At 39.5% G+C, this 22,014-nt stretch overlaps 1 protein-coding gene across 6 annotated transcripts in view; it reads left to right on the top strand.

The window, feature by feature from the left end:
• ATP9B (ATPase phospholipid transporting 9B (putative)) overlaps positions 1-13,728 on the top strand; it is a 181,093-nt gene extending 167,365 nt beyond the window's left edge. For 2 of the 6 annotated variants that reach the window (XM_035549691.2, XM_035549690.2), the window contains exons 27-31: positions 1,260-1,368; positions 4,770-4,827; positions 5,510-5,713; positions 10,208-10,240; positions 10,936-12,944. In XM_035549691.2, the coding sequence (XP_035405584.1) occupies positions 1,260-1,368; positions 4,770-4,827; positions 5,510-5,713; positions 10,208-10,240; positions 10,936-11,072 (541 nt within the window). In that variant the 3' untranslated portion in view covers positions 11,073-12,944. Of the gene's footprint in view, positions 1-1,259; positions 1,369-4,769; positions 4,828-5,509; positions 5,714-10,207; positions 10,241-10,935 lie in introns of all 6 variants that reach the window. The other 4 variants (XM_035549695.2, XM_035549692.2, XM_035549694.2 and 1 more) reach the window with 4 other exon arrangements.
• The last annotated feature ends 8,286 nt before the right edge of the window (positions 13,729-22,014 follow it).

Below are 22,014 nucleotides of genomic sequence, written 5' to 3'. Positions count from 1 at the left end.
TATGCTAACGATACCTGGAATGAGCCTACAAATGAACACTCAACTAGGTTGGATGCGCATTTATATCCGCTACATGACTGGGGAGATTCTCTAAAGAGGGCAATCTGCCATTGCCTTAGAAGAAGAAAATCATATAGCTTTTTTGACATATAGGGTGAAAATGATAGAGGAAATCTCACAAACCAGTTTTAGCTGTTACACAAATTGCTATACAAGCCTCAGTGAGAATCACAGATTCATCTGTTAAAAAATGGAGCTGAAGCTACTGACTGAAATTTCCTCTGAAAGTGCACCAAGTCCACTACATAGATTTCCATTCTGGATCATGCATGCAGAATTTGGAGTACCCTGGTCTTGTTGCAAAAGCTGCTTTAGAAATATAGCTCCCCCAAGTCATTCAGCTGAGGTATATGGATATATTCATGTTTCTCACTGTTCTCTGCCCCTCTTGTCCTAAGAGTTTCTTTCTATACTTCTTGTTTTATTTCATTTAAACAGTAGTAACTCAAATTGTAGCCAAATCAAGGTCTGATTTCACCAGACACTGCAGAAGGAAACAGTAAACCTCTCCAAAATGCTTGTAAATAGTTCTGCTAACCCCTATGAAAATATATACCATGTGGCCTATAAGTATGCAACTGGTACTTGCATACTAAAATCTAAAGCCACTTTCTGAACTGGTGAGACTTCCGTTCATTCTCCTACCTTTACTGTAATGTCAGGGAAACAGCACTTGTTTTTTTCTTTATTTTTCATCCTCTGTGGATGAGTTTCAATGCCAGCTCTTTTAACTGGTTGTCAAAATGCAAATACATAGTAAATATGGTAGCAGACAATACATTTGGGTGATATACGTGGACAAAAGACATCTGATTATTATTTCTAGATATATAATGTCTCTGTAACTTCTCACAAATGTCAGCTGTCAGAAGCCTAAGACCAGGTTGCATTTGGACAATAGAATAATAGAATCATTCAGGTTGGAAAAGACCTCTTAAGATCATCTAGTCCAACTTTAAACCTAGTGTTGAAGTCCACCACGAAACCATGCTACTAAGTTACAAATCTGCCTATTTCTTGAAGACCACCTCCAGGGATGGTGACTCAACCAGCCGTTGTAAAGCTGCATTAGTAAGTTTCCTGAGTACTGGGTAGAATAACCAGTTTAACTTCATTTACGTTAAAAGAGTAATTGAACTCAATAGATTAATTTAAAATCATGATACAAAAATGTCAGTCTGTGCTTTCCTTTCATATAGGTATGCAACCATATATACCATGTTTCCAGTCTTCTCTTTAGTATTGGATCAGGATGTGAAGCCAGAAATGGCATTGCTGTATCCAGAACTTTATAAGGATCTCACAAAGGTATGAATGTTCTCAGTGCTCATGTGTGAATAACCGTTGAAATCTCAGGTGTGCAAAAACTAAATTCTTACAGAGAGAAAGAAGGTAACCTGTAATCTGAAACTGCTCAAGATGTGTAGATGTACAGACTAGCTTTTTGTTTAACTTAAATGACAGTTCTTAGAGATGATGAATCACTGGCTTTCACAGCTTATGTTGTACTTCAAAATATTTTAAAAAAGAGAACCCAAATAATTCTCTCAAGGAAAATAAAATGAGAACACGGAGAAACTGGGTTTGCAGTACGTTCAGGCAGATAGATGATGGTCGGGAACAATTATGGATAAGTAGTACAGGAAGTTATGTACTTTACTAATACTACATTTGACTTCACCATTATAAGGCAATCTTACTGTGAGCGTTTATTATCATAGAATCATTGAATGGTTTGGGTTGGAAGGGACCTTAAAGATCATCTGGTTCCACACTGCCGTAGTCATGACGCTGAGGAGCGTATCTATTTCTGCACATTACTTCTGAAATTCTGGACTCTAAATGCAAATCTCAACTAAGGCTGTTCAGCTAGCATTACTGAAATACGTGTTGATGTGGACTAGAACTGTATTCCTAGGAATTGGTTTCTTCTCTGAGATGTGCTAATGGTTAAAAGGCTTTTAGGATTTTAAGGTTAAGATGTGTTGGCATAACTCATGGACAGATTCTTCCTCTGTTGCAAGAACAAGAGAAAATTAGCAAGGTTCAGGGACAGGTGTGTACACGTACCATGGAGCAAACAGCGATTCAGCATTCCTGTTACTGTAGCTCCTATTGATGCTAGAATAGCAGATGAACGCTTGAAAGGAAGTACAAATTTTTTCCTCTGGAAAAGGGGAAACATAACCCCCATTTTTAAAAGAGAAAAGAGGAAGACATGGGGAACTACAGGCCAGTCACTATGTACCCAGCAAGGTCATGGGTCCTGTTTTATGCTTAGGCTCACAGAGAACAGATAGGTGGCATCCAACAGATTGGTGACAGCCAACATGACTTCACTAAGGGCAAATCATGCCTGATAAATCTGATGGCCTTCTACAATGGGGTTACAGCCTTGGTGGATAAGGTAAGAGCAACTGACGTCATGTAGCTGGACTTGTGCAAAGCATTTGACACTGTCCTGCACAACATCCATGTCTCCGAATTGGAGAGGGATGGATTTGACGGATGGAACGCTTGATGGATAAGGAATTGGCTGGGTGGTCATACTCAGAGTTGCAGTCAATGGCTAGAGTCCAGGGCTGGAGATAGTGACGAGTGGTGTCCCTCAGGGGGGTCTCTGTTGGGACCAGCAGTATTCAACATCTTTGTTGGTGACATGGACAGTGGCATTGAGTGCACACTCAGCAAGTTTGCGGGCAACACCAAGCTGCATGGTACAGTTGACACACTGGAGGGAAGGAATGCCATCCAGAGAGAACTTGACAGGCTTGGGAGGTGGGCTTGTGTGAAGCTCATGAAGTTTAACAAGGCCAAGTGCAAGGTCCTGCACCCGGGTCAGGTTGTTCCCAAGCATGAATACAGGCTGGGCAATAAGTAGATTGAGAGCAGCCCAGTGGAGAAGGACATGGGGGTACTGGTGGATGAAAAGCTTGACGTGAGCTAGTAATGTGCACTTGCAGCCCAGAAAGACGATTGTATCCTGGGCTGCGTCTAAAGAAGCATGGCCAGCAGGTTGAGGGATTTGATTCTCCCTCTCTACTCTGCTCTCATGAGACCCTACCTGGAGTACTGTGTTCAGCTCTGGGGCCCTCAGCACAAGAGAGACGTGGACCTAGTAGAGTAAATCCAGCGGAAGGCCTCAAAGATGATCAGAGGGCCGGAGCACCTCTTCTATGAAGACAGTCTGAGGGAGCTGGGGTTTTTCAGTCTGGAGAAGAGAAGGCTCCAGGGAAACCTTATAGCAGCCTTCAAATACTTAAAGGGGACCAACAAGAAATATGGGGAAAGACTCTTTGTCAGGGGGTGTAGTGATAGCACAAGGGGTAATGGTTTTAAACTAAATGAGCTAAAAGAGGGTAGATTTAGATTAGATGAAGAAACTCTTTACTCAGAGAGCGATGAGGCACAGAAACAGGTTGCCCAGAGAAGTTGAGAATGTCCCTGCCCTGGAAGTGTTTAAGGCCAGGTTGGATGGGGCTTTGAGCAACCTCATCTAGTGGAAGGTGTCCATGCACATGGTGGACGTAGGGGGGCAGAGGAGCTAGATGATGATCTTTAAGGTTCCTTCAACTCAACCCATTCTATGATAATGTAAGTAAGAGGGCTCCCCACTTCCATCTGAAAATTATTCAGTGCCTGTTGTGCAGCATTTGCTAGAGGCTCGGGAGTGATTTACCCCCTTCTAGTTTCATAAAGTTGAATCAGAACTCAAGCTTATTTTTATTTCAGAAATCTTGCTAATTGGGAGCTATGGTCTAAAGTGGAATCTGTGTCCAGTACTCAAAGGAAAATGAGTAGGCACTCATAGGAAAAACAAAATCTAGTATTTCATGTTGCTTATACTAGAATTTTTTCCTGTATGTTAGTCTGTCTCCAACATTCTAGACTGTATACAGATTTATGAAAATGCCTTCAGCACCTTCCAATAAACTCTGTGTTTACAAGAAAATGTTTTAGCCTCTACTGAAATAATGGAATGAGTTAATTCATCTGTTTCTACAACAGTGAAACACATACATTTCCCTGTAAAGTGCTGATTCTTGCCTATTCTAGTGATCACGCTTTTGTGGTAAAAGGCCAACTTCTTATCCTTTTAACTTTGTAGTTCTAACATATTTCATCAGTACTCACAGAATGCAACTCTTGAGCACATACAGCATTTATTGTTTGATTGATGCATGTGATTCAAACTATAACATTTAATATCACAAGATTAAAAATATATTTGGTAATCTTTGCTTAAATAATACTTAAAATAGTCATGTTTTTTCCATGACTGCAAATAGTTTATCCAACATTTTGAAGTGACTAGTAGTAACTTACCCTTTTGTTTGAGGTTTAGGTCAGTAGGCACAGAATGCTCTTTTTCTTGAAGAATACTTTTGAAATAACATAAAAGCCTTAAAAAATAATTATTTCACTGTAATTATTCTTCTGAAAACAAGCCACAGCATTGCAAGCTAAGGTGTATATTTGCTATTTAGGACCTTAACTGTCCTGCTCCTTGATTTTGACTTTGTGCAGTTTCTATATGCTTTTGCAATGAAGAAACATAAAAACAAGTAGAAGCTTTTTAGCCTATATCACTTCAAGGACTGCTTATTATACTTGCAAAATGTCTCTGTAGTGCTTAACTATTAAGATATATGAAATGAGTAGATTTTTTTAAAGTACTGTTTAACTGTCCTCTCACTTGTTTCCCTTAGGGGAGATCTTTGTCATTTAAGACCTTCCTCATCTGGGTTTTAATCAGTATTTACCAAGGTAGGAGAGCGTCATGACTTTACTGAACTGAGAAATTTTTGTCTGCTATTAACAGTATTGTTTTTCAGCAGCAGATTGAATTCCCAAAGCTTAACATTTCATCAGCAGTTATATATATTGCTTTCTGTTTATCTCGTAAATCGATATTCCTGTAGCATGCCAGGACCATTCAAAACATGGCATAGATTGGTAGTTTTATTGATGCATGTCACCTAAAAAAGGACATGGTTTTAATTAAATGCTAATCCAGAAAAATTTTAATGAGTGCTTATCACATTGCATATACTTACACAGTAGTTCTCTTTCATGGAATGACAGAAGTACTGTTGAAGAAATCTGAATTATGTAATCAGTTAAAATTAATTACACTTTCAACAATCTCTCATTTATAGCACTAGACAAAATGAGGTTAATTAACAGTTCATCAGATATATTGCTCTGAAAGGTGTTTAATTTTCTAACAGTTTTATTTCTTTACTGCTTTACTTTTGATTGTTTTATTTCACATGCACAAAGTACAGTAAAACACTTCTCTTTTTATAAAGATTAATCTTGTTACCTTATTGAAAAAAATGTTAAGAAACTTTTGTAATAAGCAATAAAATGTTCAGTGTGCATTTGTAAAAGATGGTACACTGAAATTTCATTGTGGAGTTTTGTTAACTTTGTGTGCCTTTCCCAGGTGGTATTCTGATGTATGGAGCCCTGCTGCTTTTTGAATCTGAATTTGTACACGTCGTTGCCATTTCCTTCACTGCCCTAATCTTGACAGAGCTCTTGATGGTTGCACTGACCATACGAACATGGCACTGGTTAATGGTGGTGGCTGAATTCCTCAGTCTTGGCTGCTATGTGGCCTCTCTTGCATTTCTAAATGAATACTTTGGTGAGTAATGTTACAAATATTTTAGCAAATAACTGTGCTTTGTAGCATACTGTTTGTAATGTTTTTTTCTCATTTTTTGTTGAGTGATGTTACACTTTGTAAAATAGAGCATTCTCCATAGAAAATATGAGTTGAAATTGAACATACTTTATGTTGATTTAAAATATTCTCTTACCCTGTTCTCATAGAGGCTTACAATTTTTTTCCTGTTATTATGATTTATCTGCATGATAAACTTTACTGGAACCACACGTGCTTTTCACCTCCTTGATTTGATCTTCCAGTGACAATCCAAACTGCTCAACTTAAATTAGCTTTGAGATTTGCACTATTGAAATGGATGTGATTTGATAAAATCAGTATCTTTCACCGAACTGGTGAATTACTTTTTATCTTATTAGATACAACTGAAGAATCACAGAATCACAGAATTGAAGGGGTTGGAAGGGACCTCGAAAGATCATCGGGTCCAACCCCCCTGCTGAAGTATTTCTAAACTAGAGAGTGAGGTAGAAGGTTTTTAAGATACTTTATGTAAGAATCATCATGTTTCCTAATTATATAATATAAGCTTACATTAAGCTTACTTTGTTTTATATTACTGTATGCCATACTGTGTCTTATGGTTCTAATTATTCATAATTCACAAGTTGAAAGGAGAGGATGCAAATCTTAACAGTCAAGGATCTGAGCATCAAAATAGCACATATTTCTTTTTATATCAAATTACACTTCAGTAAAAAAAAAAAATACTATCTCTTAGTGTGGTTTTACAGATGTAACTTGCAGAAATATATGTGACGGTTTTGATTATACCACACAAGGAGTAGAATCCAGCTCCACCTTCCTGTTTTTCAGGAGCTATTGAGTAAGAAGTTCCCTTCTTCACTTGTTACTTCCTATATCAGAATTCGATGTGTTATATTGTAGTTTCTAGTGTTCTAAATTCTGATTTCACTCTCTTATGTCCCAGGTGTTTAACACTAGAGTAGTGTAGTTATATTATATAGTTACTTTTTAATGAGTGAATGCTTTGCTGCCTGTCTCAACTGTTCTGTTAACTTCCCAGATTTATCAAAAGTCAAATTTTAATGAACAAGCAATCTTGCTGCACTTGATACTTATATTATACACTATTTTAGGTTTTCCAGAATACCTTTTTCTTTTCTCTGACACTAGTACACAGGCTCTTTAATAGAGATTATTGGGTTGATTCCCGAGTTTCTCTAGCTAGATGGTAAATGAATGAGCAAGAATGTATACAGGTACAAGCTCTTTGTTCCAAACTTACAGGAACTTCATAAAGCAGGATTTGCTGCTTCACCTTTTTAAGTTGTCTGTATTGGTGGCAGCCAGACCTTCAATCCTTTGCTGGTATTTTTCATTGAGAAACACCCTTAGGGTGGTGTTCATAGATGTTTTAAAAAAAAATGTAGGTGCTTTGTTTCTTGTAAACTCTGGTGTAAAGGGGAGTACTTTACTATCTCTGTGTTTGCTAGACGAGTGTAAGCAAATGAGTAAGTAAATGGTTGTATGGCTTCCTGTAGCCTTTGGTCTTAACTTTTGTATGTTTCATCTTCACTGATGAATATTTTAAGGCAAGCGGGGCAGAAGGCCGGCCTGGCTGACCAGGGATCTTCTACTGGAGCAAAGGCGAAAAAAGAAAGTGTACGGCTGCTGGAAGGAGGGTCAGGCGACAAGGAAGGAATATAGGGATGCTGTTCGTGTTTGTAGGGAGAAAATTCGTGTGGCCAAAGCCCAACTAGAGTTGAAGCTGGCCATGTCTGTGGGAGACAATAAAAAAGGTTTTTTTAGATATGCGAACAGAAAAAGGAGAACCAAAGAAAACATAGGTCCGCTACTAGATGGGGAGGGTCTCCTCACAGACAATGACATAGGCAAAGCAGAGATGTTTAACGCCTTCTTCGCCGCTGTCTTCAACACTGATGATGGGCTTCGGGACCCAGGGTACCCTGAGCTGGAGGACCATGACGGTGGGAATGACAAACTCCCAACCGACCCTGAATGTGTGCGGGATTTGCTGCTCCACCTGGATCCATACAAGTCCATGGGTCCAGATGGGATTCATCCCAGGGTGCTTAAAGAGCTGGCAGACGTCATCGCAGGACCTCTCTCAATTATTTTTCAACAATCTTGGGAATCTGGTGAGGTCCCATTGGACTGGAAGCTGGCAAATGTTGTGCCAATTTTCAAGAAGGGTAAGAAAGAAGACCCTGGCAACTACAGGCCTGTCAGTCTCACGTCAGTGCCTGGTAAAATTATGGAGAAGATGATCCTTGAAGTTATTGAAGCGCACCTGGGGGACAATGCAGTCATTGGTCCCAGCCAACATGGGTTCATGAGGGGTAGGTCCTGCCTAACAAATTTGATTTCCTTTTATGATAAGATCACCCATCTAGTCGATCAAGGGAAAACAGCTGACGGGATTTTTTGGATTTCAGTAAAGCTTTTGACACGGTTTCCCATAGGATCCTACTGGACAAAGTGTCCAGCATACAACTAAACAAAAACATCATACGATGGGTGAGCAATTGGCTGACGGGCAGGGCTCAAAGGGCTGTGGTAAATGGGGCCACATCTGGCTGGCGGATGGTCACTAGTGGGGTCCCTCAAGGCTCCATTTTAGGGCCAGTCCTCTTCAATGTTTTTATAAACGATTTGGATGTAGGACTAGAAGGTGCTTTGAGAAAATTTGCTGATGACACTAAACTTGGAGGAGTTGTTGACTCCGTTGAGGGTGGAAAGGCCTTGCACAGAGATCTGGACAGACTGGAGAGCTGGGCGATCACCAACCACATGAAGTTTAACAAAAGCAAGTGGAGAGCAGCCCCGCAGAGAGGGATCTGGGGGTTGTGGTTGACAGCAAGTTGAATATGAGCCAGCAGTGTGCCCTGGCAGCCAGGAGGGCCAACCGTATCCTGGGGTGCATCAAGCACGGCATCGCTAGTCGGTCGAGGGAAGTGATTGTCCCGCTCTACTCTGCACTGGTGCGGCCTCACCTCGAGTACTGTGTGCAGTTCTGGGCACCACAGTACGAAAAGGACATTAAACTGCTGGAGAGTGTCCAGAGGAGGGCGACAAAGATGGTGAAGGGCCTAGAGGGTAAGACGTATGAGGAGCGGCTGAGGTCACTGGGCCTGTTCAGCCTGGAGAAGAGGAGGCTGAGGGGGGACCTCATCGCATTCTACAACTTCCTCGCGAGAGGGAGTGGAGAGGCAGATGACCTATTCTCTGTTATCACCAGTGACAGGACTCGTGGGAACGGTGTGAAGCTGAGGCAGGGGAATTTTGGGCTGGACATCAGGAAGAGGTTCTTTACCAAGAGGGTGGTCGCACACTGGAACAGGCTCCCCAGGGAAGTAGTCACTGCACCAAGCCTGTCTGAATTTAAGAAGAGATTGGACTGTGCACTTAGTCACATGGTCTAAACTTTTGGGCAGACCTGTGTGGTGCCAGGAGTTGGACTTGATGATCCTCATGGGTCCCTTCCAACTCGGGATATTCTATGATTCTATGATTCTATGAATATTTTAAGGGTACAGAAAAAGCTGCAATTTCATGAGCTTTCCTAGAGATGTATTTTAGTGTGTATTATTCATCAGTTAACCTGAAAAAATGCATTTCAATTTCAGAAGCAGTCACTTCTGCTTAGCACTTTTCCTCTTACTTAGGGGAGAGAGCATCTCTTTTGGTTCATAAAGTGTAGTATAAACCTAAGTGATGGTTTATAGTGCAGGGTAAAGAATAACTTTAATGTGTCTGGGAAAACAATCCAGTCCAATAGTGCTTGACTCTACAGGCAAATAAACTGTTTATTTCAATAATATTACTTATAACAATCACCTGCTTCCAAAGGAATGATATCATGAGTAAGACAGGGTACTCAACTTAGGAAAACAAAAATATTTGATACTGCTCTGCAACTCTCACTCGCAGAATTAAATCAGTTTTTAGTTTTCTGAGTAAATCACATACAATGGTTTCATTAGACATGTCTCTATGATGTGTTACATTGGCATTTAGTATGCCTAAGCAGGTTAAAACTATCTACGAAGTTTATACATTGGAATCTAATATACAAAGTATTTTTAAATGACTATAGTTGGAGCAGTAAAGCATTTCTTTTGCTGCACCTTTCTGAAGAGAATTTTTGTTCACATCTAAAACAGTTCTAATCACCTTGCTTATAAAGTAGATTGTACTTTGAAGTTGAATGAAGCAAAATAAGAAACCGTCTAGCTATTTACAGCCTCAAAACATAACCAAATAATCTATTTTCAAAATGTATTAATTGCTGTTTAAAATCTTTCAGTTGTCATATGAAAAGCAGTAGTATTCCAGTTAATGCTACTAATATCTTTTTCATTTCCTTTTTTGTAGCTAATCTTTTGTCTGTTTTTCTTTTTTTCACGTAAATTGCATATTTTCTGTAAATCTATCCCTTCATTTTCATTCTCCCCCTTTGTGAAACAGGTATAGGCAGAGTGTCTTTTGGAGCTTTCTTAGGTAGGTGAAGTTTAACTTTTCTTGAAGATTTCCTGGTTGGGGGGTTGGTCTCAGATCTTTCCATGATTCTAGAGTACAACTTAACCATTGCAAACTGTAGTCAAAAACTTCAGTAGCAAGTGTAGGGTGTCACCATTCTTGTTAATGTTTGTCACAGAAAATATTTGACTGTGGCTTGTGGCAATATAACTACATTGCTTTCTCTCTACATTTTTGGGCTGTAATTTAATCTCTAAAGTTTTAAGAATCTTTTGGTCTAGTTGTTGTGCCTATTTCAGAAAAAAAAATCTGAATATGGAATAAAGGATCCAAAAAAGTAGCAGAACTGGTTAGGAACTTGTATAAATATTTCATAGCAGTAGAAAAATAAGGGTAAGGTGACTTAACTTTTTAATATGAGAAAGTCTTGCTATTAAACTGACATCCCCTAAAATTACTTTGTTCTGCAAAACAGTGTAAGGAGCATAAAGGGACTCATCAGCTCCTATTTGAAGAAAATAGTTGGCAAAAATTAAATGTTGAGGTTAACTTGCTCTGTGTTGTTTTATAGCTTTATATTTTTTTATTTATTTTGCCTGTTTTTAAACAATAGCATAAGCAAACAATTAAGAGAGTTTTATTGACTTTACACTATGAAAGTTCCAGCTTCCATGTTATCAGCTGCCATTATTTATTTTCCCTGTTTATTTCTGCAGATGTTGCCTTTATCACAACTGTGACCTTCCTGTGGAAAGTGTCAGCAATCACTGTTGTAAGCTGTCTTCCACTTTACATTCTCAAGTACTTGAAGCGCAAATTTTCTCCTCCAAGTTACTCCAAGCTTACCTCGTAAAAGTAATTATATTCCTATGGTTTTTCACTCACACCAGTCTGCAAATCGCACATTCACTGTGCTTTAGTGTCTATGGATTTATGTTGGACTAAAGAAGTTAAAAATCAAAAGTGATCAAGTGAATAGAGCACAAAAAGAAAGGGAAACATCTGACAGGTACATAACACAGAAGTACACTAACAAGACTATCAGAAATAAACTAAATTTTCCTTATGTTCTTTTATTTCAGTTTCAATTGCTCATTGTAAAATAAAACTGAATTACATTTGATTTGACAATGCTTCTGAATGATTTCATTGCTACTGTAAAGGATTTTTTCCTGCTGTATTAATCTTCTGCAAGTTGAATTGAAAGCTTCAATGATTACATAACTTCCTAGTTCAAGTCTTTTCCTTTAATGTTTATGTATGGAAAAGTTCGTTCATTCATACTTACTACAACGAACCTAATACCTGTAAATGTCATCTTTATTAGCAGCTGAATTTTATTTGTCATCAAGCATTGATTAATATGCACTATTTGAATTATGTACAGGTGTCTGCATAGCACAGTATTATTTTAGGAGCTGTTGTCCTTTTCTGTACTCTTGAGTTCTGGCACCAGTAAGCATTACAGATCAGTGATGTTGACAGCAGTTCTTTAAATGCACATTAAAGCCAGGTTGCACAAAAGCAGTTTAAAAAATTAAATGATACATTCTGTACATAATTCCACAGTACCTGTTGATCTGTACAGATGTCAAAGACATAGCTGCTCAGTAAATATGTTTTAAAATTCTTATTCATTTTGTATTTGTAAAACTGCAAATAGTGTTAAAGTACATTTCTATATATGAGAAGTCCAGTAAACCTTGTATTAGCTAATATATTTAAATTGCCTTGTAATCTGTTTACTTAGGTTACTCAGGTAAAATGAAATAAGATGAACACATGAGCATTGTGATAGGAAAATCTGTCATCTTCCAAGTTGTAAATGTTATGTTTTTATAACTCAGTTTGGGTGCAAACATGTTAGAAAAAAAAAAAAGGTTTCGCATGTTGTAAATTGTCAGAGTTGTGTATCTTTGCTGAGTTATGACATTTTACAGCAGTTGAAGATTTGTTCCAGAAACTTATATGCTCTAATCTGATACAGTCCAAAGGGTCCAAATCTTGTGTGCTGTGCTGGAAAGTAGGTTATATTATTTTAGTTTCCCATTGTGACATAATCTTGCTTTCTCAAGAAGTACATATAACAAATTCAGCATAGTCTATTAATTAGTGGAGAAGATCAGTATGATTACCCATGCTTTATTAAATATTTGTGTTTAACAAAAAAAAAAAAACACTTAATGTGGATGTTATTTTTATGTTGGACTTTATGCCTTTACAACATTAATCCGTGTTTAGTATCTTATAACTTCTCCCTTATGCAATTATAATATTCAATGAGTGATATTTAAGTGATAAATCTACTTCCTGGGAGAGCAGAGGAAATTGCTGCAGAGCTATTTGGACTATAATCCACTCCATTGATTTTGTTTTGAAAGTTTTTCTTACTAGTTATTTATCTGCCTTTTTTTTTTCATTCCTCATTATAAAAGCAATAAAGTGTAATTTCTACTAAACGTTATTAATGGTATATGTATTGAATGAAACTATTGAAGTAGCATTTCTTTTAATTAACGCAACATTGCGGAGTATTTTGCTGTGTGTCCATCTGTAAACTCGCTTCTGTAAAAACCCCCACCAGGTGTCACTGTTCTGGCATACTAGCAGAAGCTTTTCTTCATGTTATGTGGTTTTGGCAAGTTACTCCTGGTTTATGTTTTTAGTTTAGTCCTGTTACCTTTTTTGTTGCAGATTTGGTTTAGTTTTCTATTTTTACTCAGTAAGTGGTAATTACTTTGAACCAATTAAGAAAAGTTAATGTGTGCCATTCTGAGACATGATGATGTTTTTTTTTCAGACTGTCTTATGTATTGTGAGCCCCAAACCATACAAGTTAGATACAGTAGGTAAGCAAAAACTTAGAGGCCTTCATCACATATTTGATATTAGAAAATGCGAAAAATCAGAAATTAAACTAGGAATATGGAAGTGATAATACTACCTTAACACAACCATATGAGATACCTCTGTATCCATGTGTATGGAATTTAGTGTACATATATTAATCCTCAGCATTAAAACTGTGAGGTTAGTGTACCAGCAAATATATAGATTCTACACGCATATGCGTGTTTCAGAAGTGGAGTTAGTTAATTCTCTAGAGTGCCTGCTTTCTTAGAGTATTTCCAGTCTACAGAAAATGTCTAGATTCAGCTAGCACTTTATTTTGAAGACTGCAGAATTGAGATCCAGATGACTTACCTTGCTTTTGAGTCAGTGCAAAACCATGTATACCAGGGAAGTCTGCTTTATATTCACTCACATCACTCAGCCACAGCCCTGTGAAGGGGGTAGTGCTGCCATATTACAATAGGATACAATTATCAATATGAACACAAAATGTATGTATTGTAACATGATACTTGTCAGTAGAAAACTTGTCAGTAGAAAACCTATTGTGGGTTTTAGCACAAAGTAAGTTAAATACCATCATAATCCCTGGCTCTTAGAACGGAATGGTAACATGTCTGGTGTGCAGGTGAATAAATGATTTCCTAAGAATTTCATTCTGTTGTCATTCACATCAGTATTTGTCAGAAGTAAATCTGGGGAACCATATCACCTACATAAACACAGATTTAGGCCTTGGATCCGCAAGTTACACCCAGAAGGACTTCAGTTTTAAATATTAAATTATTCAAGTTAAATATTCAATACACATTTACTTTTGTGAGCTGCTCTGTCAGGTGTGCATTTCTGAAATGGTAATAATCCATTTGAAAAATTTAGACAACAATTTCAAAATCAGGGTAGGATAAAGGATAAGGTGTGAACAGGAACTGTCTTCCTAAAAGTACCATACTTAATACTGGCTTACTTAGACCATGTCTAATAACTGTAAAAGCTAAACCTTTGCTGTATTTCCAGTGTATTTTGATGGGAGAACACAAGGAAGAGGAAGGGGGAGAGAGGGGGGAGTAGTACTGACAATGATTCCACTAATTTCTTCTGATGCTGTTCTAAACCTATGCCTTCATGTAACTGCTGGAAAACATTTTACTACAGAAGATACTGGTTTGCAAATGGAAGCCAAAATTAAATCCTTGCATACTTAACACTAATTCTGTAGCACTATTCCATGAAAGTGAACATTTTCGACAGTGTTTTTGTGTTCAGACTGAGCTTGCTGATTCATACCATCCATATGCAACTGTGTGGTATCTCCAGGTTTCTTCTTAAAAATATCTGAGTTGTTGTCCAAAAACATGCCATTGCTTTTGCATGTGCATGTGAAGTGCGTATTACTTTGATGAGCAGCACCCACTTGAGCCAACCTGTATTATAAATGTCCTCCTAACCTGCCTGCACAAGTGTGTGAGCCAAAACATTTTTTACTCTCCTTTTAAAACCTGTCTGCAAGAAGGAACTCTGCAGGTGGGAACCTTTAGTAGATGGACACCAGTTTTGCAGGAATTTAAGCAAGAACTTAAATATTAACTTACATAGTTAGTCATAGAGGTTAACTTCTGTAGACACAGGAGATAATTTTCCTGCAGATTGCTCTTTCTTATGCCACTTCGTGTATGTTAGCAGCGTAGTCACTGTACTCCTTTGCAAGCATATTGCTGTCTCAAGGCATTCAGATTACTCTGAGGCAGAACCAGCCTTGGATCTTCTACTGATGTGATGGATGCTGTATTCCAGGGATCATCCTCCATCCCTTGACTAAGATGCACTTCTGCCCCTGCTCATACACGGTACACTGGAGTGTTCCTTCCTGAACGTTGCTGGAGTTTGAAGCTGTTTGTGCCTGATCACCTTTGTGTGTTAACCATGCAAACCGTGATGGTGAGTTAGGTCTGGGGAAGGGCTAACTGTTTAACTGGACAGTACAGACTTTCCTTAGAGCCGTCAGAGACATGCTGTTAACAGAGATACTCAGACCTGATCTCTTTTCCCAGTTTTGCAGACCTTTGTATCCATGGGTTTTATGTTGGTATTGATAACTTGAAGGAGTCTCGTATGTGTCTGACACCTGCATCCCTTTACATGTCCAGAGGTTTTAACGTGGCTTCAACAGCCCCTGCAGGGCAAAAGAATTTATTTAGTGCTGAGTGTATGCAAAGTGACGGTGGAGTCTGGGCTGTCGCTTAACAGCCACAGGAGGAGAGGTAACTGTTCTGCTCCCATTACTGGCACGGAAGCTATTGCAAGTCCAACTTCCTCTGACATCCATTTGAATTTTACCTTCCACAGATTTTCTCCTTATTTTCGCTGGTCGGAAAGGAAAGATTTGGGCCAGCAGTCTCTTGTAACACTAAGTTTAATAACCATTCTGTATCTAGGCTGTTACTATTATAACTGAATTGAAAGTTGAAGGCAATCAAAAAAGCCCTTCAAAATCTTAGCCCCCTGTAGGGAGGAAAATCAGTACAAGTGAACACAGATCGAACATTATATGTAAATAAACAGGAGGTACAATATCTTTATCACCATGTTAAAAAGCGTAGGAATTTCTTTTGTAAACAAAACACACTTAAAGTGAGATATTTACCAACAAGTAATAACTACCCAACAGATGCCCTCAGCAGGGTTCACAGCTGTTACTGTGAGTGGGGATTTGCTCAACCAATTGCTAACAAAATCTTTTCCAAGTAGGGAATCGCACTTGAAGACCTATTTGCTACTTCATCGACCAAAAGTATGGTTTTGACCAAAATGTTTCACAGAGGAAGTTGTGCAAACTGAATGCCTTGAACAGAATAACGAGAGTGCACGCTGCATATTTGAGTTCCCAATTTCTCTTTTATTTTCCCATTCCTGACTAGGCTGTATCAAAACTGCTGAGATTTCTAGTTATTGTAGTCCCCTCCTGTCCTCCAGGATGCTTTCAGTTTTAGATCCTGGTCAGCAAAGCTAAACCTACAAATTGTCTGGAAAAAGACGGCTCAGTGAGTATTTAGCCTTTTTGCATTACTAAGCTCTCCAAAAAAAAATAAAAAAGAAAATCATCGTCTGCCCTAAGAAGAGGAGAGATTGTTTTCTATAAATATTATGCATGATAGGTATTTATGGCCCTGGCTTTATTCCTTTAGCAGTAGACTATGTTTATTTCCTCTTCTATTGACAAAAGTAATAAGAATAGAAAGGCCTCTGGTAATAATGTTTCTGTAGCTTTAAGCAAGCTGTACACAAAATAGACCATTGTAATTCTTATTTGTAGAACTACTTTCCATTGTTTCTCTATAACGTACACATCTAGTTTTTCCATGATCCTCTGTTTTGCCATGTTTTGCTCCAGGTTCTAAGCATGAATTTGATTTTGCAAAGTAAACACACATTGTGGGGAAGCAAATTATAGATAACTGCTTCAAAAAGTCTGTTGAAAATTAATTCCTGACCATTTGGACTGGAAGGTTAGGGGAATGTTAATGCATGCTTTCTAAGCAGACCTGTAAGGGATAAGCGCGTATACATATGTTACGCATTTATTGCAATCATCTATTGCCTATTTGAAGGAGAGATCTGGGAATTCTGAGTCAAGATGCTCCCTTGGGGGAAAAACTGTGCTGCATGTGCTTAGCAGAGAAAGATGAGCTGTTGTCTCCCCTGTGTGCAATCGCTGGTTGCTGCTGCCTTCTCTTGCCATTGAATTCCAAATTCATCTGCAGGAACATCTCTGTGTGTATGCTCCCACTTCCACCCACACCTTCTGCTTTCCAGAGTACCTTCTCCCTTTATCAGGATAGTGACTTTGCTGTGGCAGTCCTTTGAATAAAAGCCTGTTGCTTATCTCGATCCCTGCTGTTGGGAGTTTGTCCTAGCTGTAGGAGGTAAGCTTTCCATCTGAGTGTCACGAACAAGGGAGGTGACACTGATCTGGTGCCTATGGCTCTATCCCAATCCAAGTGTAACTGAAGCAACCGTAGGCACTGGTGGTTTTTGTTCGTTTGTTTATTAAAAAAAAAAAAAAAAAAAAAAAAACATATCAAATTCTGGGAAGGAACTGAAGGGAAACAAGATTGAATGGCCCTAAGACTTGTACCTTGTGGCTACAATCATTTTGAGATAAACTGGCTTTGCCTTGCTTATAGGTAGGTGCCTTTCAATTTTTGCCATGAACTTACTCATGAGAAAATTATTTAAATCAATTCAAATTATTAAAAATATATATGCATCTGATATTTAATAACATCCTAACTGGAAACCTTTGCCTTACCTTCCTACCTGTGCATGGCTAGTTATAATTCTGCTAGATCCTTTTACATTATTTTTGCCATTAAAATAGATGGAGCAGTGAGAGATGAAAATGACTTGAGTTTGAGGACATCTGTTCATTTGTTAAGAATTGGATGTTACTTGAGGATGCCAAAGCTCAAGAAACTACTATCTTAAAATCCTCAAGTGTTTTTTCCTAAGCTCATACAATATACGTAGTCTTAATAAGGAAGAAAAAAAAAAAGTAGTCTGCTGCTCACAATAGCTTAGATTTATGATGCCCTTAATTTGTGCAGACTTCAGTGTGAAAAAGAAATATACCTGTTGAAATCTTATTAAAGAAAAAAAAAATTAAAAAAAAGATAATATTTCCAGAAAATAAGCTTGCCTAAAGTGTGTTTTAAGACTGCCCACAGCTGAATGCCTAGAACTACTGAGGGAGATCCTGTTATTTATAACCCATCTCAGGAACACCAACCTGACAGAAACAGTCAAAATATCATGCATTTCTGCCTAGCTCTGATATTGAGTCTGCCCTGCCTGCATTATAAAGCTGTACAAAGAGGTTTTTCGTGACCAAGATGGGATCTACCAGTGACATCAAACAGGATCTCAGTGCTTTTGCCTATTGTCACACTGCATAATCATTGTTGCGTTATCCTGAAGAGTAGCAAGGGTACAAATACACCTCAGTGCTCTCGTGCAGCTGTACACGCTCACATGTCAAGAGGCACAGGTGGAAGTGGTCCTCAGCCAGAGAGCTCCAGTTGTCGAAGCAATCAGCTTCTGTGTGAACTGGTTTGCAGTGCTGGAAGGGAAGCAGGGCGAAGAAAAATAAACTATGTCTGCATAGCCTGAAGCAGATTTCTTTTGTCGGGGAGTGGGAAGAGAGCCAAGCTGCTAGTCACATAACCACGCTACTGGCTTACCATCTGTCCAAAAGCAATTACTTGGAAATGGCAGGTAAGGTGGGAGAACGAGGTTATACCTCAGCTGTAATGCAAGGCCAGCCAGCGTCACTGATCTAGTACTCGGCAGTGTGAGAGTCTCTCTTCTTGACGCACAGGTAACTCACCCTGCCAGCTCAGACGTATGAACGTGGGGAATGATGGAGCTTACTGCTGGAGGACTGGGGAAAGAAAGGCTTCGTGTAGCAAAGCCTGCCTGTGAGGCAGCTACCTCAGGATATGGGAGCCATGCTGTTGGAAGCTGCAGTTTGCGTGTTCTGGCCAGCCACAGGAAATGCCTTCGGAGGTAGAAGGCCGGGGAAGAAAACAAAGGCATGTGGGGAAACAATTTTGTTTGAGAACCCAAGTAATAAATACATCCCCAACTTCCAGTGACCCCAACACTGCATTGCCCAGTGTCATGGGAAACCCAGGCTGTGCCATGCTGCTGTGCCAGTGCAGTTCTGCACAGCTTCCCGCTCTGGTGCACCAGTGTGTCAGGGAAGGGTCTACTGGTCAAAGGCATCGAGTTCCTGCTCTTTTTTTGTTTGCCTTATACCTGGTTCCTTTGCCCTCTGTCATGGTTAGCAGATGGAGCTAGCGATTCTGTCCATCAGGAAAATTCAGAAGGCTGCTTGCAAAACCCTAAGCTAAGCCCATGGGACTCGTTTGTCTGGTCCTGTGCAACCCAACGCTCAGCATGGAGATACCATCCCCTAACCACAACATGCTGCTTTGACGCAAGTGGAAACCAGACGCTGCACTCAGAGCAAGCCACTCGAAGCCACCCTGGGGACATCATGAGGTCTCCCTCAAGCAGTCTTCCTGCAAGCAGCCTTGCAGATCATTTCACTGCCCTAGCTACTCCTTAGCACTTTCCTACTATTCCTGCTTGTTGTTTTTTTTTTTTCCTCCTCTGAGCAATCTGGGTGTCAAGGGCCTCTTTGAAATTGCAGCTTGCAGATCATGTAGCTGTTGACTCAAACACAGTCACATCTGTGTGCGTGTCAGGGTTAGTGACTGCAGTCAAGTTTTCATTTATTTTTGTAGCATTTAATTTTAAAGATGGGACACAAAAATTCCATGAGAGAGAGACTCATCTGGTGATCATGTGAAGAGAGTGACTGAGCAGCTGCTCGTGGCTGATCTTTTGGGCAAGCTGAATGCAACACACACACTGCCAGTCCAGCTATGGAAGAAATTTTGGAGGGAAGACACCAAATAGACCCCTCCAGAAACTCAAGGAAAAACATGAAAAACAAAGGCCTCTCTATAGCTGTCTTGTTACCTGGTAGTCCCATTTGAGGCACAGACATCTCCCAGCTCTTCTGCTTCGCATCCCTCCTTTTCTGGTTTGATACTTTTCCAAGACAAGAAAAATTTGGGAACTTTACCTGTTCTTAAGAGCAAGAAAAACTGAGAGCTGCTTGGGAGTCTGGAGTACAGCAGTTAATCGGCTTCATATTAGGCAAATCTAAATGAGTATCAACACTTAAGGCAGGAACCTAGAGATACAAGACAGGTGAAGTAGGAAGAGTGCCATAAGGTCCATATTTTCTCCCACACAACAATTTCCATTCCCAGTTGGTCTCCAGGTCTCCACTGGAAGTGACTGGTGATTATGAGTGCCGCTATTTTTAAGATGTTTGCCTTTTGAGTAGGAACCTAGTTTCCAGCCAATGCAAAGTACTCATTTTACAAGGCTCCAGTCTCTTGACAGATCTCAAGCCGATCAGACAAAATGATCAGTGAGAAGAGAAAAGAAGAGCACAGCAGCTGCGACTAAATAATTTTTATTGTTATCATGTTAGATATGGGCCCTGAGCAGCACTCTGGAGACTGATGTTAGAGGTTACTCAGAGAGAGGTGAAGAGACACTTTACTTATTAATTAAGAGATTTATGTGGGAGAAGGTTTTTCCATTGCTGAAAATGGATAGAAGTGAGGAAAGATAACAGGAATAGTGAAGATGGGGACTTAGAAAGCACTTTGATGATGAAGTAATGCAGCTGAAAGGATGTAGTGAGGTGGGGTAGTTACAGTGTGTAAGAAGGAGGGTCCTAGGAGCTCCTCTAAGTGAATTTGGAGGAAAGGAGAGGTAATCTTTTCTTACAGGGAGGCAGGGCTTTTAACAAGGTAGTTAACCTGCTAACTTGAAATCTTGGGTATATGGGAGCTTGATGGTCTAATCTACACAAAGTACAAAGGAAGGACTTTACTTTTAGCCTGCGACTTGATCATCCTACTTTTGCTTGAGTAGCACTTTACCTTAGGGATTGCTTCACTTGTGATTTACAGTGAATCACACTGTATGAAAATACAGTGTAATTTTTGGTTATGCTCAAGAGTTGGTCGCCCTCGAAGTCAGTTGGTTAGCCTCCCTGTAATTCCATACCTGTCACTGGATTTTCTTCTCCTCTTCCTGATGACTGCCATCTTATGCAAGCACACGCACTACTGAGGATAGAAAATAGCTGTACAGGAGCTTCTTGTCTTGCTCAAGGCCCTGAGCTGGTCCTCTGACTTGTTACTGGCTGAAGTGGGTCCCATCTCCTGCTTTGCTGCCTGGCTTTGCCCCATGAGCTCCCCTGCCAGAGGGGAGCTTTAAATAGCTGTAAACTAGTACTAGAATGTCAAAGGGAGACACTGTGAATGACTTTACAGCTTGGTAAGCCAGCATGGTTTCATAGTCCACACAGCCTTTTAACACAGCCAGAAGAGCATCTGCATCAGCTGCAAATGCCTTTCCCTTCTAATTCAGCATTTTCCAAAACCGGTTGGTTTCTGTTTGAATGACTGATGCATTGAAATACATCAAAGTGAACATCAATAAATAATTTCAGGTTTTTTTTGTTTCTCTGCATGTTTGGTTTGTTTTGATTTCCTTGATGATTTATTTCTAGAAGGCAATTGTAGGTTCTTGTGAAGCATGATATTTTTACACAGCCCAGAAGAGGGCAGTGGAAGCTAACAAATAACAAACATCATGCCTCAGCTGTAATAATAACCAACAAAAACTCCTCTTTTTTTCAAGGTACTTTATGCCCGTTTTCTAAAATTGCATTTCAGTAGGATGGAAAAGAAGAATTTCTTTAATGGCTTAGTCTTAAATCTTTTTAGCCTAGACAGAAATCATTGTCACAAAAAGTATTTTTTTTTCCAAAGCAATCATTGCCAAACAAGAGCATCTCAATACCTGCAGCTGGGGCTGTACTCTTCACAGAACAGGCTATTTTAAATCACCACTGGTGTTGAAACATAGAGGGGTTTCTTACAGCTCTCCATCTAGGCTGGATTCAAGCAACAGTCTTGGATACTCAGCACTTTTACCCTCTGTATTGAGCCTGGTTTTTATCAAACTTTTCATTGGGTTGAAGGGAGGAAAAAGAGCCCTTCACAGGAAGCCACCACAGGTAACATCTACTGTGATAACCTATGGACAGTGCTTCAGTAGCCATGGAGACAGGTAGACCGCTGGGTCAGTACAGACATCATGTCAAGGCCTGCTCTAGCAGCTTTATGCCAGATTGGCCAGACAGCAGCGGCCACTGTCAAAAGAAATGAGTCCCTGTGCTCCTAGCTAGGCAGGATGGTTCATCACAGCAAGATGTTCTCCTCCTTGGCACACCTGAATCATCAAAGTCCATGTGAGTGCTGTGCAAGACCCAGCTTTGTGGTCAGGTCCTT

This window comes from Cygnus atratus, chromosome 2, assembly GCF_013377495.2.
Source record: "Cygnus atratus isolate AKBS03 ecotype Queensland, Australia chromosome 2, CAtr_DNAZoo_HiC_assembly, whole genome shotgun sequence".
Lineage (NCBI taxonomy): Eukaryota > Metazoa > Chordata > Aves > Anseriformes > Anatidae > Cygnus > Cygnus atratus.
This window is presented reverse-complemented; position numbering and strand designations above follow the sequence as displayed.